The sequence below is a fragment of the Toxotes jaculatrix genome, chromosome 10 (assembly GCF_017976425.1).
Source record: "Toxotes jaculatrix isolate fToxJac2 chromosome 10, fToxJac2.pri, whole genome shotgun sequence".
Taxonomy (NCBI): Eukaryota; Metazoa; Chordata; class Actinopteri; family Toxotidae; genus Toxotes; species Toxotes jaculatrix.
Genome location: NC_054403.1, coordinates 2,320,412 through 2,345,133, shown reverse-complemented (window position 1 = coordinate 2,345,133; position 24,722 = coordinate 2,320,412). Strand labels below are relative to the sequence as shown.

Sequence of the window (24,722 nt, the reverse complement as noted above, 5' to 3'; positions counted from 1 at the left end):
TGATGCCAAGAGATGATGTCAAAGATGATGGTGTCAAAGGTTATACGCAAGCTCATCTGATGGAGAAGGCAATTCCCCCCTGTCCCAAGACTCAGAGAATGTTTCAGCAGTTTTGTTGCTTGAAGCACCCACCGCTGTGATCACAGGACTGCTGGAGCTTTAACGGTGGGAAGCTTCATCAGGAGGTGATGCACAAGCTGGGTGTGCTGACGTCAGACTGTTGCTGGCTTTAGGGAACTGTGGCCTGGTCGTGTTTTTCACTGGTATTTTCAGCTTGTCTATGAACAGGTCTGTGATGTCAGCCAGTGCACCACACACTTGCTCACCATGACTTGAAGTTATTGATGGCTCCCGTCCCATCCAGAGAAACACCTGCTGCAGGAACTTTGCCACTGCATCCTCTGTCATGGCATACTGAACGAGAAAGGTGTTGCTTAGGGGGGTCCATTGTGATGCCGAGGTTTCGTACTGAGGGGGAAGGGGTGACATTGTGACCGTCGATAAGGAGGGAGAAGTCCTGGGCAGAGGGAAGGAGAGCTTTGGGTCCAATGATGATGAGTTCTGTTTTATTGCTGTTGAGTTTTAGAAAGTTGTTGTCCATCCATTTTTTGATGTCAGTTAGGCAGTTTGTGATGGTGGAGAGGATGACTGGGGTGATGGATTTGGTGGAAATTTAGAGTTGTGTGTCATCAGCGTAGCAGTGAAAGTGGAGTCCGTGGTGGCGTATAATGTGTCCGAGAGGTAGCATGTAGAGGATGAAGAGGAGGGGGCCGAGCACCGAGCCTTGGGGTACTCCATGAGTGACTGGGGTGGTACGGGATTTACAGCTATTGATGGAAATGTAGTGGTGACGATCCGAGAGATAGGAAGTGAACCAGGAGAGTGCTGAACCAGTGATGCCAAGAGATGATGTCAAAGATGATGGTGTCAAAAGCGGCACTGAGATCAAGGAGGAGGAGGATGCTGAGGGAACCAGAGTCGGCGGCGTTGGTGACTTTGAGAAGAGCAGCCTCTAGTAGTTTCTCCAGAGAGCCAAACTCCTGTTGAAGTTCTTTCATCACAGACTTGATAATTTCCTTCTTGTTCTTCAAGATTTTTGTGACCTGAATGTAATAGGGGTCATACTCGTCCATTACTTCCTTTGACATTCGCTTGATGATATTTATATATGTTATATGAGAAAAGTGAGTTTTGTCACTCGTCTTGGATTTCTTAGAAATCCTCAGGAAAAGAGCAGTGATGAGGTTATACGCAAGCTCATCTGATGGAGAAGGCAATTCCCCCCTGTCCCAAGACTCAGAGAATGTTTCAGCAGTTTTGTCGTGAAGCACCCACCGCTGTGATCACAGGACTGCTGGAGCTTTAACGGTGGGAAGCTTCATCAGGAGGTGATGCACAAGCTGGGTGTGCTGACGTCAGACTGTTGCTGGCTTTAGGGAACTGTGGCCTGGTCGTGTTTTTCACTGGTATTTTCAGCTTGTCTATGAACAGGTCTGTGATGTCAGCCAGTGCACCACACACTTGCTCACCATGACTTGAAGTTATTGATGGCTCCCGTCCCATCCAGAGAAACACCTGCTGCAGGAACTTTGCCACTGCATCCTCTGTCATGGCATACTGAACGAGAAAGGTGTTGCTTAGTGGCATCCACCTGCCTCACATGTGCAGAGATGTCCAAGAGACGTGTGTTCGCTGGAACCACCTCTCATATGTCCGAGTAACCATCACATGATCATACATGTTACTGACGAGCCTCTCGGAAAACTCTCTGATATCCAAACTTGATTTAATGTCTTCCAGATTGATATGAGTTCTCAAGCTGTTTCACTAACTTAAACAAGCTTTTAACTACAGAGTTTGTCCTCAGTAACAAATTTGCACTGTTTTTTCACCACTGATGTTCTCCCAGTCCGATTGGCGCTATCAGGTGTAGGACTGGGGGAATCTGGGACACAATCAGTCATCATGTTTTCAGAATCCAGTTTCAGAATAACAGGAACTCTTGCTTTCAAAAACGTGCTGCGCAGCACTGCTAGCATTTTTTCAATTAGTTTTTTGGCAAAACTGAAAAACCGTGTTCCCTGGTTGGCCTTGGAGGTGGCTTTTGTAGGTATGGAATGTCTTCTGGAAAAGTCTTGCACCTCACTAGCAACTGACGTCGTGGTAAAATAACATCTCGAGTACACTTTGTCAAAAGAAAAACAACGTAAGTCAACATGAATTAATGTGATGGTGTACGATGCAGTTTCCTTGGCATTTTGAGCAAAGACGTCAGGTTTGGGAGGTTGGGGACGGCCGTTTATGGGGGGTAGCGAACAGCCTGAGCTTGGTGGGGTACATTGAGCATGTTGGACAAATGGGGAAGGTTTGCAGGATCTAACTCTTGTGGAGTAGCCACAGCTTTAGTGGCTGAGGGAACATCCAGCTTAAACATTAAATACTTAATCTTTCCCTCTCAAACCTATCTTTTACACTCTGAGAGCTTGGATTTGGGGTGGACTCCAAATAGATTGGGCTCAAAACATCTGCCTATATATGTGCAAACCTGAGTCACCATTTTATTGATGGCTGACCCTGGAATGCAGCTGGAAACCTAGTATGTGGCCTGTAGTGGTAATGTCATGTAGTAGGCTTTAGAAAGATGGTATAAGACAGAGTCTTTCTTTACCACTACCGACTCGACAAGTTTTGCCAGCTCTCTCTCTTTACATGCGGCACCTGAAGAACACAAGCAAGACTTTGAGAGAAGCAGTCTCTCAGACATAGGGCCTCCATTGCCCTTGTGATATCCTCTCGAGAAACTCCAAAGAAGCCTTCTTCATACAAAGCCTGGAGTCCTCTTATTACAAATATGGAAAGGGTTTGAACAATTTCAATTAATATGTCGGCCAGGTGTGGCTGGTGCTTCCATCCCTTTTGTTAACATGCTCCACTGTTTTTCAGAATGTTAATGTGTAGTTATTGGCGTGGAGGATTAACAAGGTCATAGAAAGACTACTGAGGGAAATGGAGTTGACTCTGGAAGGTGCTATCAATATTTGCCAGGTGAGTGATCTGTTCCAGACGGATGTGAGGATGTTCAGCCAGATCGCGGCCGGCGCACAGATGAGGACAGTGCAGCGGACGGACGGAGGAATGTTCAGCAGCAAACGCTGCGGGACGCAGCATAAGCCAAGACAAGATTAAACACCTCCCACAGGTCCAGAGACACACACTCCAAGTGAACCTGTATTGAGAAGATGTACGCGTAAGATTAGAAAACCTGACAGGCTCAATCTGTCATTAAGAGACTGGAATAACTAACTTAAGGTGTTAGTGACAAATTTAAAGCTAACATAATAGCTTTACAACAATCATTTGGATGGCGCCTCAGCATCACGACATGGAGAAGTATTCATCATAAGTTAAGTTGCACAGGCAAAGCAAGTCTGTCAAACTGCTGAACGAAGCGCCTGGATCCATAAGCAGATCTCTGAGCTGCTGGAGCTTTTTTTTTGGCCAATTTTTGCTGTTTAACGAGGGACTTCTTTTGCTCTGACCTTTTTTTTTTGGCGGGTATCATTAGTGGGGGGCCTGGTGATGTTGTATCCATCGGAAGTTTTGGAAAGCCGAACCTGCAGGTAACATTTCCCTTCTTACTGGACTTTGAATGTTTCCTGCTGTGCACCTGGACCTCTGACACCCTAGGACTTCACACGTTTCCCCTATGAAAATATTGATAAATATTTTAATTTATACTGCAATAGCAGTGTATTAAAAAAATCTTGTTTACATGTGAGTCAAAGGCACATAAAAGGTTTTTCTTTTTTTTTTACTATTATAGGATTAAAGATGAAAAATAGTTTTTAATGCATTTCAGTTAAAATCAATCACACTCTGCCTCAAACAGAAAAACCTTATGAAGCCCACGATAGACCTGAATATAAATGTCCTTACTTTTGTAGCTGGGGATCAAGAGGTGGTGAGTCCGTCATCGACGATCCAGGGCCAGCTGGTTGATGAGGGAAATGGTGTCCTGACGGTCTTTAATAAGAGATAACACCAATTAATATTTAGATATGAGGCAACACAATACACCAAGTTGATACAAGGAAAGTTTCCCAAATGTATTTCAATAACTCACTGGTACTTGTGTCCTGCAGAGAAAGCATTGTGTGTTCTGTGTGAGATTTTGTCTGTTCTGGCAGAAAGTAACATACGTTGGTCACTGAAGTTTGGGTGTGGGGGGTTTGGGTGGGGGGTTGTCCGTCCGTGGTCCTGGACCGTCTCACCAGAGGAACCGGGCTGGAGGGGGCGTCGTCCTCCAGTCCCCGTGACACCCTGGTTGGAGGTAATCCAACCAGCTGTTGACAGATGATAATATATTAAAATTCAGACAAAGTGGACAGTCTATTTATGTCTCCATGAAGACATCATGTCAACTGTAAACACTGACGGTGTGTGCCAGTTGTGTAACATACATTGTTCACTGGAGACTGGCGGCTGTGGGGGCGTCTCTCCCTGGTCCTGCGACGCCTGGCTGCTGCTGAGGAGGCCACCTGCACGGTCAAATAAAACATGGCACCAGTAACTGTAAGGAACAAGGTGAAACTTTATAATACAGCTGAGAAGAGATGTCACACAATTTACCTTCTTGCGCGCTGGAGGAGACCTGCAGTCCACCACACCACACAGGTGAGAAGGAGACACTTCCTCCATGGCACGAAGAGCCATGCCACCGAACCACTTTGGATTCAGTGGAAGGAAGGACTCCTCCTTCTGTGAAAGACACAAAAAAAACATAAAGACACGTGAACATTTGTCTGGTTAAATACACAAACTTTAAATACTCACCAGTTAAATACTCACCTGCTGCTGAGCCACGCTGGCCTGACCGGAAACCTGTGACTGGTAAAGTTTATATGACATATTTGATTAAACAGATGCTTTTTAATTACAACCGTAAACCCTTTCAGAAAAATGTACTCATAAACACATGTAAACACACAAAACAGTATAATAGAAAAACCTTACTTTGCTGCCCTGACCAACGACCCTCCACTGGAAGGGGTGAGGAGACAGTGGAGCACAACCAGCTTAGGAGGGAATCTCCTAAGTGGCAGTGTAGGTGTGGGAGACACCCGGGGAGGTGGAGGTGGTGTCTCGAGGAACCACTCCGTGGTGCTCCACAGCAACTGCGTGAGGATCCCCATCCCCTCACGGTCAGACAGATGGACCTGCAGACATGACAATACAAATCCATTTACAGACAAAGTTCAACTGTTAAAAAAAGGTAGCTGGTGTTGACTAAATATTTCACATGAACACACAAGAAATGATTAGAATTTTTCTATCACACACAGATATTCTACTTAAGCCATCTCTGCTCCACAGATCCAAGCGCGTAAGGAGGAAGTGCTCCGCCGCAGGGAAGTAACCTCAACCCTAAAAATATTAAAAGGAAAAAAAAAAGTCATTACAACATCCATGTATTTGTGCTTTTTGTTCATTACTACATTTTAAAACAAATTTTCAAGTACATTTCTTTTTCTTCTCTTTATTGAGATGATATTTATTCTTTACACACGCATACGAGCTGCCACGCGGTGGTATTCTTGCCGAAGAGTAATCTTCTTCTAAACTCATCCTCCTTCAGACGGGGGTGGGAAGTCCAGCACAAAGACCTGTACAAAACAAAATTTTAGAAAACAAAACATTTACATTTTCATTCAAAATCACACACGTTACAATAAATACACATCATTTTTTAACAGCTCATACATTTAATCTAATTAATCAATGTACTTCTACTGTTATTAAACTACTAACAATACAACAGACATGAAATAAAGCTTACCTCCGGCCAGCGGCTCCTCACAGCAGTGAGGAAACGTGCAAAGTCGACGGCCGCCTCCTCGATGGTCCTGCTGGCGGTCAGGTTGTTGCTAAGGGCAAGAACACAGACAGCATGAGGGACCGAGGAAGTACGGCATGTAGGACCTCAGTCCGCAGCTCAGCGGCATGGGCCCCAGGGGTTGACATGACCCCAAAAGAATACTTATCTTCTGGCATCATGGTGAAACCGTCAGCAATGGACCTTAGATGTGAGTCCCCGACAATCAGAATGAACTGCAAGAACAGAGAAAATTTCATTAGCATGAAAATCATTAACCCCTCTCAAGATGAACTACTTCCTTCATAAACTGCACAATAATAACAACACCTTCTTGTCAAAAAATCTCCGGTGGGATGACCAACTTGTGGCTCCATCTAGTGAGCTTCGAAATTGGCCACCTCAGCACCCGATGGCGGTAACCGGTACCGCGGCCTGTTTAGTAAAGGACAAAACAGATAAATGTAAAATTGAATGAAGGAAACATTAACAATCCCTCGTTTATACCAGTAAAACAAGTAAAGGAAAGAAAACTCATTTTCAAAAGTTTAATATTGATGATGAATTAATTTACTGATTTTTTTAGGGATAAAACAGGTAGATACTCATGTGCACGAACTTCAGCGTGCGCATCACCCGGGTTCCAGAAAGGCTTCGCTGGGGGTGAAGATCCAACTGCCTGATGACAGATAAAATAATAATAATAATCATAAGCATCTTTCAAAACTCTTTACGTGACTTTACATCTCATAAAATGAACATAGTGAAATCAAACCATGTTAAGATAAAGTCAAACATGTTCCAACAAAATATAACACAAATTTAAAAATACAAACATTTTAAACACAAGAACATGTGTGACTGTAAGCACATTAAACATGTCTCTGTGTGTCTGTATGTGTGTGTGTGTGAGTTGTGATAGGAACGTACGTTGCTGACTGGAGCTCGGGAGCAGGGGGGGTGGGTCTCCCTGGTCCTCTTGGTCCTTGGCCCTCTGGAAGGCTCCTCTCCGGCCCGGGGGGGGGGGGGGGCGTCTGCTGAAACAGTAACATCAAAGACATGGTAGTTAGATACTGAATTCAGCACTTATGAAGAAAGCAATAGATGTAACATTTCTACAGCCATTTTCATGCAGACAGTTGTCACTGCGACACTTATCTACTTATCTACTGTATAAGTACCTCGGGTGGGGGGGTGAGGGTGACAGAAGTCAGCTCCTCCAGGTCAAGCTTCCTCCATCGCTGCTTCGCCGCCGCAGACTTCGTGGACTTCCTTGGCATCCTGCTGACAGAAGGACAAGGACAAAAAAAAGCAAGAGAAATGCTTCTCAAATGTTAAAAGGCTAACCTATCAAACTAATCTAAACCTAACCTAAACTATACCTAATATACCTAACCTAATATATAAAATGAAATGTGAGACAGATATGAGGACAGATTAGAGATAGAGTGTTGAAATACAATGACGTACTGATTGTGTGTGTGGGTGATGTGTTGATAATGTTCTGGGAAGGTTGAGGGCGATGAAACTCCACGAAGACGATGAATCTCACCTGTGAAAGAGCTGGAAACCTTTAATCTTATCAATCTGTACTTCTCATGATGTGTGTGTCTGTGGGCACAGTATTTATTTTATAATTCTACATTATAATTTATAACTATAACAAACTATAATTATAATATTAGATACATTTTTATAATACATGGTATTATGGTAATAGTTTATTCCTCAAGACAAAGAATTACTATAACACTATAAATATACCCCCAGAAACAATGCTAACTTCAGCAAATGTAAGGGATTTTATCAACAGCAAAATGCACATTTATTACCAAATGCAAAAATAGTCGTGTATGAAATGCTTCATTTTCTATTTAATCAAGGTAGACTGCAAAACTTTATAAAAAATTAAAGAATGATATTTTTCAAACTCCAGAAAAAACATTTAATCGCAGTTTATCACAGACAAACAAATATAAGGACAAAGGTGTTTTTCCCTGGTCAAAGGGAAGTATTGAATACTACAGTCACACACTAAACAACAAATCATGAGGCAGTAATGTCTAGCTTCAATAAGCTTACTTTTAGCACAGTTAGCTTTTCGCTGAGCGTAATGTTTTTCTATAGAAAAAGCAAAGTCACCGCTGTTGGCTTATAGCGCCACTCCGAGGAGCGGAGCTATCAGCGGTGACTTTTATGTCACCGTTGTACCACAGCCCAGTACCGCCGTTAGCTGATAGCTAGGCGTAATGTTCTTATATATAGCAACAGACCGACCACAAATAATTAAATTCATTAACCGAAATCACGATATAGTAATTTCTAGCGTAATCTCACGTTCATTAACGATTTCAGTACGCTAATGTATATCAGACATAAAACTCACCGCTATTGGCTTTGAGTACGACTGCTAGCCGCAAAGAGGAGCTCCGGCTCTATCAGCGGTGCTAACGGCTAACAGAGCTGCTCGGCTCCATCAGCTTTTATACCAAGGCGAAATAAAATGCACACTCAGCTGTCCAATCAGAGTCCTCCTGTGTCTCATCCGATGTGATTTTTCAAATCAGATTGGCTGATATCTGTGCACTTGACACAGACACGTATTTAATTAATTATTTATATTATTATTATTATATTATTGTATTATAATTTCGTATATTATTAAAACATTAATATCAATTTTACCACATGATTATTGGCATTAATCAATTAATATATTAATAATAATAATATATGAATATTAACAATATTAAATCACACTTAAGGCCCTTTTAGGTATATATATATATATACTATATCATTACCTCCAGTCCTCATCACGTAGGGGAGAGTGGGGTGATTTGTGCCGCGTTTGTGCCCCTATACCCCTATAGCTCTGGTATAGTTCTAATTGCAAAGACAGAGAGACATAGAGTTATTCCAGAGAGAGAGAGCCACCACTATGCCTGCTCTTGCACTCACGGTTGCCATGTTAGCAATGCACCACTAACAATAATGTGGATGCAAAGCAATACACCACTAATGAGACTAGCAGTAGGTGGCCCACAGCTGCAGGTTCCAGAGTCTACAGCTCTGGAACCTGCAGTGTGACAACAGAAGAGAAGAGAGGAGAGAAAGAACAGAACTATAGGAAAGAGAAGAAGCTGAGTTAATAACTTATTAATGGAATATGAATGAGAGCAGAAAGAGAGGGAGAGGAGAAGAGAGGAGCTCAGTGCATCATGGGAAGTCCTCTGGCAGTCTCAGCCTATAGCAGCATAACTGGGGGATGGTTCAAGGCAAAGTCTGAGTCAGCTCGAACTATAAGCTTTATCAAAGAGGAAAGTTTTTAGTCTGTTCTTAAACATGGAGAGGGTGTCTGCCATTCTACTTTTGTAGACTCTACACCACAAGGCTGTGTTCTGGGAGCACAGTGTGGCAATAGATACTATGATGGTGACTGACCATTGAGGGCTTTGTAGGCGAGGAGCAGGATTTACAGTCTATTATTACATTAGCTTGATTTCTCTGCACAAATGAAAGCATCACCAAGATGTATCAGCCACCTCTGATTCCTTCTCTGTTTAATGTTGTGTGGAAGCAGACAGCAGGGCAGAATAGGAGGGAAATCTGATGTGTGGATTTACAGCACAGACATACTGTACATTCAGTGGCCACTTCAGCAGGTACATCTAAGAGTGAGTAGGACTCCCTTTTCCCTCAGAACATGGATTCTTTGTGACTGATATCTGTCATGTTCATGAAACCAGTTTGAGACAACTTTTGTGACATGGAGCATTATCCTGTTGGAAGTAGCCATTAGAAGATGGTAAACTGTGGCCATAAAGGGATGAACATGGTCAGCAACAATACTCAGATTTAGGGCAGGAAATACACCCCACACCACCACCAGCAGCTTGAACTGTTGACACAAGGCAGTGTGGATCCAGGGACAGTGAGTCCTTTAAATTTTTACCATCTGCAGAAGAAATTTTGCTTCTGGTGAGCCTGTGCTCACTGAAGTCTGCAGAGATTCCAACCAGTCTGTCCATCCTCCTTTGACCCCTCTCATTAGATTTGGGAATGGACAGTAGGGACATGTCCCTACCAGTGTCAAGGTGTTGCTTAATTATCCATCTCGATGATTTGTCATTAATGTCAGGCATCATTTTATTTTGAAAATCCTGTCAGCAGCAGCTTGGGCGACAGGTGAGCGGCAGGTTCTCAGGTGAGATGTGAAAATGGCTGATAGCAGAAAGCTGCAAATTCCCCCCAAGGTTTTATACTTTTATGTTATTGTAACATTGTCTTGAAAATTGATCACATCATGATTTATTAAAAATGTAAAAGTCAGGTCTTTATGTGTGAATGTGTGTGCAGATGAATGAGAAAAGACAGAGAACAAGTGAACACATCATTTGACAAACAATGTTCCAACCAAAGGTAAATCCAAAGCAACACCCTTGCTTGAACCTCCTCGTTTTGTGTGTCTGCAGGCTTTGATGCACTGAGCTGCTGCCACATGATTGGCTGATTAAGACATTAATGAGCATGTGCACAGGTGTTTCTAAGAAAGTGGCCCGTGAGTGTAGTTCTAACACGCACTGAGCTGCAGATCTCTGATAATGGCAGATTGTGGACATCAGTAACATAAGGAAATATGTGTTAAATTAAGGAAAATGAATGTACTTTACTGTTCAGTATTCATGTACCAACAAGCACATAAATATAAAACTAATAATAAAAAATAAAAAAAATCACTACAAAGGAAAAATATCCAGGGTCACAATTTATCTTTACTCTGTATTTTGTAACATGAACTGTTTTTCTGGACTCGCTGGGAGCTGGTGTAATATTCCAAATTAAAGGAAACTACACCTCCTCAACCAACACTCCATCCTGGGTAAAAATCCAATTGGCTTCCTCCCAAAACACTGCACCACTGACCATATATATATCTATACCCTTCACACTTAAATGAACAAACATGCCAACCAAACACAAAGACTCCTGGTCAGTGTGTGAAAACAGCTGAAAACATGACGTGGCTCTGGAGGAGCTTCGTCCATCTGAGAAAATAACCTGATGCTGATGTTGCAGTGATTGTCAGGGATCTCACAGCCGTGGGCACTGACAGCAGAGAGGTGCTGATGACAGATGCCATCCAGTATTTTGGAGCTTGGCTCACACTGTGGACTGAAAAGCCGGATTCATTCCCAGCTTCATGCAGGTGTCTGTGGTTCCCCTTTCATATATCTCACATTTTTCACTACTGTTTCTTATGGCATTAATGACAGGGCACAGAGATAAATATAATGTCTTATAGCTCTGTTGAATCTAATAACTGTTTTTGAGAAATCACAATAGGGTTAATCAGTTTTAAACCTGAACATATATAATTGGCATATTTTGAAATATAAACTATAAAACAAACATGAAATATTAAAACACACTAGCACCCTGAACAGCATCAAGCTCATGGCAATTTTGCCAGTTCAAGTGACATTTGCCAGGAAATACTTCAATGGTATTGACATGACCACAGTGGGAAATAATGTCATATATATAACAGTACTGTGCATCCGGAAAGTGTTCACAGCACTTCACTTTTTCCCCAGCCTTTGCTCAATACTTTGTTGATGCACCTTTGGCAGTAATCATACAGCCTCAAGTCTTCTTGAATATGATGCCACAAGCTTGGCACACCTATCTGTGGGCAGTTTAGACCTTATATAGACAGGGGTGTGCCATTCCAAATGTCCAATCAACTGAATTTACCACAGGTGGACTCCAGTTAAGCTGTAGAAACATTTCAAGGATGATCAGTGGAAACAGGATGCACCTGAGCTCAATTTTGAGCTTTATGGCAAAGGCTGTGAGGACTTATATACATGTGATTTCTTGATTTTTGATTTTTAATAAATTTGCAAACATTAAAAAAAAAAAAAAAACAGTTTTCACATTGTCATTATGGGGGGTTGTGTGAAGAATTTTGAGGGAAAAATGAATTGAATCCATTTTGGAATAAGGCTGTAACATAACAAAATGAAGAGCTGTGAATACTTTCCGGATGCACTGTATGTACAGCTGAGTGGAGTCTGAGGGATTCAGCAGAATACATCACTTTGTATCTCTGTCTTTTTGTCAGTTGTTCTTCGTGGGTCTTGACATATAGAACTTCCACAGTTCCATCTCAGATAAGTACTGAGTTAGTTCATGACAAAAAATGTACAGTCATCTTGTTCCCTCCTCCATTTTCCACGTCCTCATTCTTGCGTTGATCCTCATCTCATCATTTGTCCTCCCAGTGTCTTGCATGTCCCATCAGAGCTGTAAGTGTTGGGCCCATCCACTGTTTTCAGCCTCACTCCTGAAACACAAAGAGGAAACATGAAACCATGAAAACAGTCCAGGTCTGAACATCCATGGGTGACGTTTTGAAGGAATTCAGAAATGTTCACATCCCACACACTGTGATTAGGACACGTTTACGCACTGCGCTGTGCTAAAGGAGCTCATCAGGCTATTCAGCACTGACAGTGGAACTTCATACACTAAATCACAAAGCACACATGTCTGCAGTGAAACTGAGAAGATAAAGATGTATTACACTCCATGCACAGTATGAATGGACTCAGATGACTTATGGTTTGGAGGCTCTGCTGTTTATTCTGAGGTGGTTAATGTTGGAATCTACAAGGAACAGATGGAAAACACATAATCATTCCACATGTAAAAGGAGAGAAAGAGAAGAGAACGTGTCTGAAAGGACATTTATATCAAATATCCACAAATGATCTAAATGTACACACACACACACAGATACATTTTGTGGTATTTTCCTCTCTTTTACACTGACTTCAATGGGATGGACAAAATAATAGAAACACCTGTCAGTATAATGCAATACAATTCAACAGCAGCACAAACTGCCTCCTCAAAATGACCATGAAACTGAATGAATGCCTCTTTAAAACAGATTCAGCTCCCACTGAACATTCGCACCTTCATGGAGGGAATTTATTAAATGATTAGACTGACTTAGTTTTATACTAAGTGCACATTAGTAAATATGTACTCTGACGTCAAATTCTCACCCCTGTAGGCTTGTTACATTTAATTCACGTTACATTAACACCAAGTTATAATCACACCAGCACTGATCCCATAGTTCAAGCATTCAAATGTACCAACAAGAGGAAACTCATCTACAGTCAACATGCTTTCTATGTTTAAAAGAGTGTGATTTTATCGCAATGATCCATACAATTATCATTTCATGTTAAATACCACAGTCATAAATCAGCAGGCTGATCTACACTGTGCTTGTGTCTTGTCTGAGTTGCACCTGCTCAGTGTCTTTAACATTTGCATTGTACCATTGGTGAAGGGTTTTAATTGGTTTCCTCAGGACTGTTGGCAAAGGTTTTTCATCGGTTCAGACCTTGTGTGAGCCTGCCCTTGACCATGGAAACATTGTGGGATTCACTGGGTTTGATTTTCATTTATGTCCATTTGATGTTATGGAGTTTATCCAGAAGGTGCTTGGTACATGCTGGTAATGTCATTAGTGTATGCTTTTAATTTGGGGAAGGCTCACCCGACTCTAGAGACGTCCTCCTGCTATTACTCAATGTGATGCTGTGCTGATGTGATCTATTGCCTTATCCTGCCATCAAGCCTGTTCCCAGATTCTGCCACCCCTATTCTTTCACTGAAATGCAGAACTAGCAGAACCTGCAAAAACGATCTCACACTCCTGCCCTGTGCATCCATGATGACATTTTTGAGATGTGTGCCACTCAAAACCTGCCAGTCCAGTGCATTGGAGGTTAATGTCATTTCATTTGGGTGGATGCAGAAATCTCAGACACAGATATCTAAATGCTTGGACAAATAAAACCCAAAACTATCTGCAGGAAAAAAAATGTCTTTTTGTAATGTGGTTGAAGTGAGCATTTAAAGAAGATCAGGCAATGAGGTGATTCACTTTCAGCTTGAAAAATATTCAAAAGAAAACACTGGTCAAAGAATTTTTATTTATCATTGTGTATGAGATTTTATTCATCATCTAACAAACAGCTTAAAGAACCAACCGCTGTGAGCTGCGAGTGAATCACCTCTCAAAGCATTATGGAATAGCAAGCTGCTTAACTTAATGTAAATGAGAGAAAAAAATTGTTTGTAAGCTTCATAGTGACTTGATGTAATGATGTGGTCTTCACCAGGTGTTTGATAAGAACATTATAATTTATTTTTTGGATCTGAAATCTTTCTGGACATTTTTTTCTTCCATATGGGTCACGTATTTACACCACGACCGGTATGAAGCAAGCTACTTGTGAGAGGAGACACAGGCGGTGTTGCACAGTTTACTCATTTCCAATGGTGCCTTCACTCTTAAGGTGTATGCAGACTGAAGGCAAAGCAAATTTTCAAAGATGCTCATGAAAGACATGAATTGAGCCAAATTCTTACTAACTGGCACAAATTAAGGCAAAAACATGTCTGTGCAAAGTGAATCTGAGCAAAAAAAAAAAAGTGTTTCTGGATCCACATGGTTGTCTTATATAAAGAAGAAAAAAGAGAGACGTTAGTAGGACAATAAGAGAAAGAAAGTTAACAGCAAGTTTAAGATATGTACGTTGCTTGTAGCTAACATCTGTACAGTCTGTACTCTGGATGTTTGGGACACATAAACCCAGACCCCTAAAACAATCCAGCTGTCAAATCTTCAGAACTTAAATGTTCACAGTTCATTCTGAATTAGCATCAGGAACCAAGAAGCTTACTAATATTTCTTAGAGTGATATACAACACGGTAACAATCACCATTAATCAAGATGAACATCAAAACATTCAATGTACGAAGTGTAGTTTTATGTAAACACTGTCAAAATAAAACTCAGGTTACAGATGGTGTTAGAAGAGTCCAGATGTCAGTTAGAACTGAATTTTCCACTCTATTTTAAAAATACGTCTACCATTAGTTGTCATCATCACAATCATCATCATCACCAGCTGCCAGTTCCATCCCAGCATGCACTACGGGCACAATGAAAGCAAAAAAAAAGTTGTTAGCCACTTGCATTTGGCTGATTACATAATGTAGCGCTTCTTCCATATCACTTGTTTCTGTAGTGACCATTATTGTTCTCCATGGAACTGGATCTTGCACTCTATCCTGATTTGCTCAACCCAATACAACGGATGAGCTGAGCCTGAGGCTGGTAGTGTGATCATGTAGCGATGCAGCCTGCATCAGTAAGAAGAGAAGATTCTGGTAACAGTAGCCTGAAAACATCACACATCCTCTGGCATCCTCCCAACCTGTCAACAAAATAAAAGCACTTTAAAAACAGAGAACACAATCACTCTGGACAAACAGGTCACGCTCAGATATTTCTTTTCAAGGATATAGGCTATCTATGGTATTTAATGAATTCTTTCTTTTATTGTTCAATCAGAAACAGAATCAATGAATGGGAATCAAATTCATGATTTGTAATATAACTATCTATGTCACATGTGGCCCTAAACCCAACAACAGAGAAAAGTCTATGGGTCCATTCAGTTAAACTTTCCCATCACATCACAACACACACACTGCATAAACAGCAGCTTCAAACCCAGCAGAGCCAGCTGCCACTGGTGGACCCTGGGCTCAGTTTGAACTACACAGAATTCCCTGTCTAACGGCACCTTATTCGTGAGCTACACTGCCAGGAGAATCCAACCTGGACACAACCGAGAGCAAACTCCTTCAGCTGACTCTTCAGCATACTCTTCAATTCAAATGCATTGTACAGGATATCACCTCTGTCCCTGCAGAGGTCTACAGAGGACTATTCCGGTTTTATTGTTTGAAGGTGTTTACTAGGCAGGGAGAGCGTAATGAAAATGTGCTTTAAGTGCATTGTGGGAACTTCTCCACCATCAGCCCCATCAGGAGGCGTCTGATGGCCCCAGATGCATTCTACAGCAGGACAACGAGCCCAAACACAAACAACTGTAACTGCTCATGCTCCCTGGGCACCTCGCGCTTTTACAGGAGAGCTCTGAACGCCTCAAACTGAATAAATATATAATATATATATAAATATATATCGCTGTATAACTTTACCAACTGCATTTACCATGATGTGAGCAGAAAACAGCAGGCCAGATTTAGTGTCAGTTGTTTTCATTCATTTAAACTGTACTAACAGTTAACTGGTAGCATACAATTCATGGTTTGTGTTAAGCTAACGTTAGCTCACTTTCAGTGCCTCCCTAGGTAGTAAACTACTTTCTGATATTAAGGTTTAATGTTGAGCAGTTTACCAGCTGTTAGCTAACGTCCTTTTTATCCTGTGCTGTTAGAAGAGAAATGCAGACGGAAAACGGAAATATCTGAGGGACAAATGTATCAAAATCACGGTTAGGCTATGGACAGGTGATTCAGTCGTTGCCTAGCAACAAGTTATAAAAAAAATGCACTGCACTGCTCTTTTTTTCAAATCATAGGCTTTACATACAGTCGATGGCTTCAGCGAAAAAAGCAGTGCGGTGCAGTGGGCCCCTGTCTTCATCCAACAATTCATTCATTCCCAATACAACTGACTGTTATTTTCTTTAGTTATCAATTGATTGTTCACCGAATGAAACAGTGAAAATGCTTGTCATTACTCCCTGAAGCCCAGGTAAACATTTTCAGACTGATTCTGCTGTTTGACCTAAGGTCAAAAACACAAAGATGTGGTCTTTACTGTCAGAGGGTAGCAGGGGCAAATTGTTAGAGGTTGGCCATGCTAATGATAATGTATGAGATTGTGTGTACAGATTTAGGTTGGACTTCCTTTTTAAGTAAATACAGTTCTTCTCCCACTGCTCCCACTACAATGTGAGCAGTGGGGACTGTGGATTAAACTTGGTGCTGTTGATTGGTAGTGTTGTTGCGATAAAAACATTTCCAGCTGCTCCACTCACAGATTTACCATGTAATTCATTTCATTTACTCCTGATATATCTCCTGCTGTTTGTGTGACCTCAGGCCTCAGTGTGTTGGTGCAAAATCACAATGAGGCAAAAAAATGTCTTTTTCCTTCTAAATGCGCACACAGACTCAGTGGCTCAGGGAAAATTTAAAAAAGAGCATTTCAACACCCCCCCCCCCCCCCCCCCCCCGCCCCCCCCCCCCCACACACACACACACACACACACTTCTGTCTTTATGAGGACACTCATTGACATAATGCATTCCCTAGCCCCTCACCGAAACCTCAACCATCACAACCACATCACAGTCCTTTGAAGGTGTTTTAGAAAGTGAGAACTGGACAAAATGTCTTTACTTTCCCCAAAAAGGTCCTCACTCTATAAGGTCTGCAACTCAAAGTGGTCCTCACAAAGATAGAAGTACAAGCACACACACACACACCCTCTCTCTCTGTCCTTCCACCAGCTGCTGCTGTCTGACAGGCTGATGATGACTGTGTTTTTTCCCCTCCTTGTTTCAAAGTATGTTGGAGCAGATGGCCTGGAGAGGCAGAGTGGGGGAATGTTGGAGAGACTGCTGGGGAATGTGCCAAGTGTGTGTGTTTGTGTGTGTGTGCGTGTGTGTGTGTGTGTGTGAAGTGTGTGTGTGTGGTTTCAGTTCGCGTGCCTTCTCGCTGCCCTCTGCCCTTCATGGCGCCAGCTCCACTTCCCCTCCACTCTAAACATCTGGTGTCTGGGACTTTGAGAACACACACACACACACACACACACACACACACGCACACACACACACACACACACACCGGCATGCACACAGAGAGAAACAGCCAGCTAGCAGGGGAAAAAGCCCTCAGCCAGCTTACATCTAAAAGAGCAACATGACTGCAGCAGTGTGAAGCTGGATGTGAGACTGACTGTCTCATGAATGAAAACTTTTTCCTCCAAGCTTTATATTTATTTCACAGACATAAAGGTGTTGAATATGTTTAGTTGACCTGTTGGATTCCTTAACAAAGGAAGTGATTGGCATCGATACTTAGCGGTTATCAGTGCTGTCAGGACCTCAAAGCAGTGTGCAAAGATGAATGGGGGTGAGAATGGAAGACCACATAACAAAGACTACAACGTACATAAGTGTTGTTTCAGGGATTCACCTTCAACTCTGAATCAGTTGCACTGAGTTACATTTTCAGCCTGTTTCCTGCAGTAGAGTCAGAGCCAGTGACAAAACAGGGACTGTGGCTAATATTTTGAAAGACATTGTTACAGCAAGCAAAACCTGTTTCAGAGTTTCTATGGGCGCCTGACTATTGTCTTAAGACAGACTTTAAAAATGGAAAACCTCTTTTATCTTTAAGAGGCTCTGGAACCTGTAAGAGGAACCAAAAACTGATTGTTATTGTCTTTGTTCATTCTTAAGTCTGTACTTTTATCAGGACCACCAGTGGTCTTTGTTCAGTGATGTTTGATGTAAAATGAGTTCATGCAAAATAAGAAAAACACACCCCCACACCAATGAATTCAAGAACTGGATCTAACTGAACAAATGATTAGACCCTGCCATCATCGTCCTCCTCTTCCCCTTCTTGCTTATTGTATCAATCTGTTCTGAATGAAATGCCATTTTCCTGATGACAAACTCAGAACTTCCTGTTTCACATTAAAAGCCTAAAAGGAGAAGATTATTTCCCTATAAGCTGCTGGAATGCTTTTAATGTGACACAACTGTAGAGAAAGGGCTGATATTCACTGACAGCTTAACAGCTACTAAAAAGACGGCAAAGTATAAATCATTGGAATTAATCAGTAAGTAAAAACAATATTTGTGTTTGAAAAAAGAATGTGTTGAGGAAGAGTGGTGTGAATTTCATGACTGGTGATGCATTACACCAGATTAGTTGTGACTGTGTTAATGGAAAATGAAAACAGAAAACAGGGAGGTGTCTTATTGATACATGATCACATATAATTATAAAGCAGGGAAAGTTAGAAATAAAGACCCAGTTCAGTTGATTCTCTGTGTAGCTGTAGGTTATGCCTCACCTTCCTCTTCTTGCTCCTGCCCTCAGCCTGAAGGGTTCTGGTACACTGCTCCACACACTGAGAGAAGTTCAGACTGCTGTGGTCTGAACTGTAGTCCAGCTCAGCCAACTGAGCCAGAGACAGGATGTAGTTACAGGCGATACGTAATATGGCCAGCTTGGATAGCTTCTGCCCATAGGAGTAACATGGCACCTGGACAGAGAAGGAGATGGGAGTGAGATGAGGACATTCTTTACATGTTTGAGTGGCGTACTGTCAATTAACTGGAATGGCTCCCACAGCCTTTAAAGTGGAAAAATGACAATCGACAATATGTTTATAAAATGTTGAAAGTGATAAATGGCATAGGCAATACAAGGTTTATAAAGGTACTTAGAAAATTCTATATAATGTAACAGGAAATGAACCTGTGTCCACAGGTCTGACTAGTCATTTCATTAATGAGAACAATAAGGTTCTAAAAAACATGAATTAAGTGGTTAATGAATTTAATTCCTTTTTAAATGCTGGGACTTATCTTGGAAATTCAATTAAAAACATAATGATGGGTAATAGAGGGTTGCTGGAATGGGGGAAGTAAAGTGCTTGCAGTCTATGTTTCTTGGAGAGATGAGTGAAATCTACAGCTTTAACATTAATTACAATAACTGAAGAAATTAGAACAGCAAAAGAAATAAGAAATATACAATATGGGGATTTATTGATTGAAAAAAAGAGTTTGATACTACAGATCTTTAATTCTAAACCGGTTAAACAGCTCTTTAGACAACAGACAACCAACATACAATTTGCTGGTAATACATCAGAGAGTCTGAAGATTGAAGGAGGAGTTCCACAAGGCTCCAATTTGGGGCCTAAACTTTTTAATTCATATATCAATTCATATGTGATGTGTCTAAAATAATGCAGTTTGTGTTGATCGCAGATTTTTTTTGTTCAGAATAGGATTTAAAAGCTTTAGCAGAAAGCGTTTAAAAAGAGTTGACGAAAGGTGAAAAGTTTGATGGAAACAAGTTACATTTGAACAAAACTCTTGGGTGTGATAAATGATAACAAACTGTATTTTCATATAGCACATAAAAACAAAAGTGTCTAAGAATATTTCTGTTTTGAACAAAGCAAAATACCTGTTACATTTCAAGGCAAAAAGAATTCTGTTCATCAGGGCCTTCAGGCTTTTCTAACCTAATGTGAAATGGATCTGGTCAATCTGCTAGGAGGAGTACATCAAAATATAACACATAATTTCCTGATGTTAGTAGGTGGCGCTACAACTACGTAGATGTCTTTAGGCAGAGACTCTGATCAAACGGTTTTCTTTGGCTGAAGTTTGATTTAACCCTGTATATCTGAGTTACAACAACTTCCTGTTTCTTGGCCTCCTTTCTTGGACTTATGCCGTGCTCCTACTTTGTTCCTAGTTATGTGGTTTTCCTCATGTATTTTCCTGTTGATGGTGTACATGCTGTACCATCTTGTCCACCTGCCTACTGTTAGATTGTTTCATTTATTAAAACATATTTCACTGCATTGGCCTGTCTCTGTGTGCTTGTGTTTGGGTCCTTTCCTACTGTTCCTGGCCTCTACTGTGAGAGTGTAAACTGACCAAAACATGGACCCAGAAGACAAGCTCCTGCTCACCCTGCCATTTTTCTGAGAGGACTTTGATGTAACAAAGGACATTTTAATGAGGAGTCAGGGATCCTGAAGTTACTGGCTACTGTATGGAAGTAAAAGTTGAAGTAACTCAAATTTACGTTGTCCTATCTGCCCCAAATTTCTCATACTTGGGATGCTTGACAACCAAGGGAAAGTGTGGATGCCACTCCCCTGACAGGCTCAAAAATGTGAGGGCCTGTTCAACACTGCCCGCAGCTTTAATCTTTTTGTTTCATTTCATGCAGCATCTGCACATGTATTATTACAAACACCTGTGCAATGTTTATGTGTACAGTATGGAAGTGTTTGAACTTGTACACACTTTGTTGTTTGTGAGTTCTCTCTGTGGACTGTGAGTCTGACCTGCTTCCTCAGGGCCTCAAATGCAGCACTGATGGTGTGGACACGGGTCCTCTCCCTAGCGTTGGCTAGAAGCCTCCTCGTCTGCTGGATGGCTTTAACCTCTGGAAGACGCCCAGGTCCATCAGCACTCATCCCAATCCGCTTCCTGGGAGACTCCTGAGAGCAGAAGACCAGAGAGGGGATCCATTATTGAGTAAGTCATTACCAATTGTTGCTGGGTTCTTGTTTTTTTTTTTTCACTTAACTAAACAACAGCACACCCTAGAACAGAGGTTTTCACTCACATCACTCAGTTCATTATTCTAACCAAACGCTGGTCAATACTTCACCATAATCAGCCTTTGGATCATGTGGACTGAACTACTAATAGTTCTAGACTACTACTAAATGATGAGGAAATGCTGAGTTACGTTAATTGTATTAATATATATATTACTTGTTATATAATAATATATATTTGCATTTATTAAAGAATTAGAGAGCAATACAAAATCATCTGTTTGAACCAGTAATTCTTTTGTAAGTCACAGTATTTAGAGCCCTTGTTACACCTGTTAAGACCTTTTTCCTTGAACCTGCTTTCAGCTCTTTTTGCTGTTTTATTAGAAATGTGTTACCTCACTGGTCTGGCAGATATTTAAATAAGTACAATTTTTGGACCCAGTAGAGGAAGAAATGTCTGGTTAAGCCAGATTTTTTGCAGTGAGTTCATAATGGAAACCAGGAAACAAGGCAGCACACTGTTCAATGTCAGACTGGTCCCAGGTCACCAGAACCAGGATTACATACATGAATACAGATGCTCCATTGGTTTTCAAACATCTTGGCTGTTAGATGTTTTTAATAGGTCATAAGAATCAGACACGGAAGGCATGGAAGCCCATTTACTCTTGGGCTGGTGTACACACAGTTTAACAGTGATTGAATGTATTTTTTTATTACAGATTGACATGCTGGTACTGAGGATGGGCAGATTCCTACCACAGTAACTTACATGCTGAAACTCAAAACCTAATCATTTGGTATCAGTACCACGTTACCAATCGCCCATCCCTAATTAGCCACAGCACACAAACACACACATATTTACCTTAGGTGACTGGACCTGGGTCTCCACATGCTCCGGACACTGAGGGGTCTGGGAGTTTCTGGGCAGAGCTGCAGCTTGGCCTGACAGGGAGGACTCCAGGGAGAAGCCCTGGTGGCTGGGTGAGTGGCTGTGGCTGCTGCTGGTTGATGCTGACAGAGGGAAAGTGGAGCGAAAGCCCAGTTTGAGTCTGTTGGACAGTGGCTGGGAGATGGCCGTGGGCCAGTGTGAGATCTCTGGGCTAGAGAACGGAGAGACAGGTAACTGGGACTGTTTGGAACTCATGGCTGGCATGTTAATACCAATTCTCATGTCTATGGCACCACTCTGAGCTGGAGCCATGTTGCCTTCTGGTAGTCCTGACAGGATCCCTGTGGTACTAGCTGTTGCCTCCTGGGACATCATCAGGTGTCTCTGCAGTGGAGCCAACCTGGTGACACTACATGCCTCCGTCTGGGTGTCATCTACTGAGTCCGCATCTGACATGTCCCCTGGGCAGGTTTTCATGCTCTCTGGCTCAGGTGCACTGAAAAGCCTTTTAGGCTCACGGGACTTCCTCTTGAACTTCTTGTTAGTGCCTGGTGCAGAGATCAGTACTTGGTCTTTGTTAAGGGGTCTTTGCCACGTATTGCTCAGTGGATGAGGATTCTTCATTTTCCAAAAATGAGTGAAACTAACCAGATAAAGTGAAATAAAGTTAAGCAATAAATCTAATTCCAACTGCAAAATGGATGTTTAACTGAACTAACAAAGCGGAAATGTTTCAATTCCACAAAGTTTAACTCGCTATTTAAGAGTGAGTGTCATCTTTCTATAGGTTCACCTGCTGGAGGCATAACAGTAAAAAGTCAGAGGATTTTTGTGTTTCAGACAAAACTTTTGGTCCCAGTCTATGTCAAACGTTCTGGTTTATAATGTGCACACGATTAACCGGTATGAGTTTTGTCCAGTTAAACACTATCTAAACCCTGCAAGGACCTTCAGCAGCCAAGTGTGTAACAAACTGTTCAACGGCACTGACAGAAACTGCACCGCAGTGTGTTACTTTAACTTCACCAGCAGGTTTTCTGTGGCTCCACTCTGTCTGCATAGCAGCATCCTGAATAATCCACATTAGTACACAAAGCTGTGTAACATCTGCTGTTCCACACAAGTGGTCCCCCTGGATGGAGACTTGCAGAGAGCTTTCCCCCTCGGCTGTAAAGGTTTCTTTCTGTGTGAGCAGCTCGGGCCTGTGCCTCAGAATCAGGGTTACAGTGGAGCTGTCTGAGTGTGGCTCCAGTCAGTCTACATAGCAGCACTGTGAATAACCCACACTGATACACACACTGAGCACAGACAGGCTGCAGTGGAGCTGCAGCTGCTGCACAAAATAATGGGAACAGCACATGAACGGGATGGCAACTCTTCAGGAGCACAATCCCACTTCCAAAAGCAGTCCGTCCGAGCAGTCATGTTATACACAGAGCACCTCTGAAACACTCACCGTTTCACACCAGTTTTCAAGACAACTCGCAGGGACAGAACTTCACGGGATTCAATTACAGAATGAAACCTAAATGACTTCACCGTGAGAAGCAGTCATGAGTGTCAACACTGCAAAACAGTGCTGAGTTTCTAAACTCCAGCAGCAGCAGCAGCTCAGGGTTAAAGGCAGAGCTGGTCCTGGCCTCGACTATTGCAAGATCATAATGTCCCTACATGCTGCCTCGGTATCGGTGCATCCCTCCGTGAAGCTCAGGGGCTCGTCTTTAAGAAAGCTCCGGTATCCGGTATCGCGCTGCCACTTCACGGCTGAGCAGTGGGAGATCACTGGGCGCTCAGTGAGTTGGCTCCACGGGACTCGGTGGCGACAGGAAGTCACTTGTTCCCCAGATATGAATGAGTGTTCATTAGTCCACCAGCTGTAATCCTCTGGTGTTGACACCGGTAGATCCTCCAGCTCCGCTCCTCCGCCTCTGATGTCTCTGCTCTCGTCTGGAAACGTTCACGGAGCTGCCTTCAGAGGACGGAGCAGCTCAGTGGTTACTGAGCAGAGGGGGCTCGCTCTCCTCTGACTCTGCTGGCGTCTGACTGGCTGGAGCTGTCTCGAGCCTCACACACACACACACACACACACACACACACACACACACACACACACACACACACACACACATTTTTGTTTCACTAGCCCCGTGGGGGACACATTGACATAATGCATTCCCTATTCCCTAACCCTAACCTTAACCATCACAACTACAAGTCTAACCCCAACCCCAACCCTAACCCCTCACCTAAACTCACCTAGACCCTGAAACCGGGTCTGAAACTCAAACAGCAATCTATATGTGTGGGGACGTATTTTTGTCCCCACGGTGACAAGTCCCCATTGGTTAGTGTGCATTCAGGTTTAAGTCCCCACCGGGATATAAAAACAACCCCCCCACCACACACACACACACACACACACACACACACACACACACGACATCATCCTCTTCTCAAAGTGACAGGAAAGACTCAGCAGCGCCACCTGCTGGTGTAGCAGGAACTCACGTGCTTGATTGAATTTGCTGAGTGGCAGATTTTTTTTCCAGCTGGTCAGGAAGGTGCTCTGAAACTCAGCATCACAGTCACAGGAAGATCGTTCCAGTGTTTGGAAGCATCAGCCAAACTTCAGCTTCAACTTGTCTCTAATAACAGTAATTGCAGGAGCTCAGTGGATCAGAGGCTGGCCTGCACTTGATGTCATGACTTGGG

At 42.4% G+C, this 24,722-nt stretch overlaps 2 protein-coding genes across 3 annotated transcripts; both read right to left on the bottom strand.

Moving 5' to 3' along the window:
• Nucleotides 1-3,951: 3,951 nt before the first annotated feature.
• LOC121188921 lies at nucleotides 3,952-5,192 on the bottom strand. Its single transcript, XM_041048866.1, has 6 exons — nucleotides 5,028-5,192; nucleotides 4,849-4,887; nucleotides 4,630-4,758; nucleotides 4,461-4,538; nucleotides 4,200-4,343; nucleotides 3,952-4,023 (listed from the first exon to the last, which is right to left on the bottom strand). Exons 1-6 carry the CDS (start codon nucleotides 5,190-5,192, stop codon nucleotides 3,952-3,954), a joined length of 627 nt encoding a protein of 208 aa, XP_040904800.1.
• Nucleotides 5,193-10,041: 4,849 nt separating this feature from the next.
• Nucleotides 10,042-24,036, bottom strand: atoh8 (atonal bHLH transcription factor 8). Of its 2 annotated transcripts, none has more exons than XM_041048596.1 (4): nucleotides 21,984-24,036; nucleotides 20,894-21,049; nucleotides 18,872-19,063; nucleotides 10,042-12,221 (listed from the first exon to the last, which is right to left on the bottom strand). In XM_041048596.1, the coding sequence occupies exons 1-4, from the start codon at nucleotides 22,632-22,634 to the stop codon at nucleotides 12,216-12,218; spliced, it is 1,005 nt and encodes a 334-aa protein (XP_040904530.1). In that variant the 5' UTR covers nucleotides 22,635-24,036; the 3' UTR covers nucleotides 10,042-12,215. The 2 variants fall into 2 exon arrangements, with proteins under 2 accessions (XP_040904530.1, XP_040904529.1); XM_041048595.1 differs by lacking the exon at nucleotides 10,042-12,221 and adding an exon at nucleotides 12,512-15,181.
• Between the last annotated feature and the right edge of the window lie 686 nt (nucleotides 24,037-24,722).

Coding starts and splice junctions, on each gene's coding strand:
- LOC121188921 (XM_041048866.1), bottom strand. CDS start 5,192: ATGGGGATCCTCACGCAGTTGCTGTGGAGCACCACGGAGTGGTTCCTC. Junction 4,759..4,848: donor CCAGCGTGGCTCAGCAGCAG/GTGAGTATTTAA, acceptor TGTCTTTCACAG/AAGGAGGAGTCCTTCCTTCC. Junction 4,024..4,199: donor CCCAAACTTCAGTGACCAAC/GTATGTTACTTT, acceptor CTCTTATTAAAG/ACCGTCAGGACACCATTTCC.
- atoh8 (XM_041048595.1), bottom strand. CDS start 22,634: ATGAAGAATCCTCATCCACTGAGCAATACGTGGCAAAGACCCCTTAAC. Junction 19,064..20,893: donor TTGAGGCCCTGAGGAAGCAG/GTCAGACTCACA, acceptor TTCTCTGTCCAG/GTGCCATGTTACTCCTATGG. Junction 15,182..18,871: donor GCAGGAGCAAGAAGAGGAAG/GTGAGGCATAAC, acceptor TTTTGTTGACAG/GTTGGGAGGATGCCAGAGGA.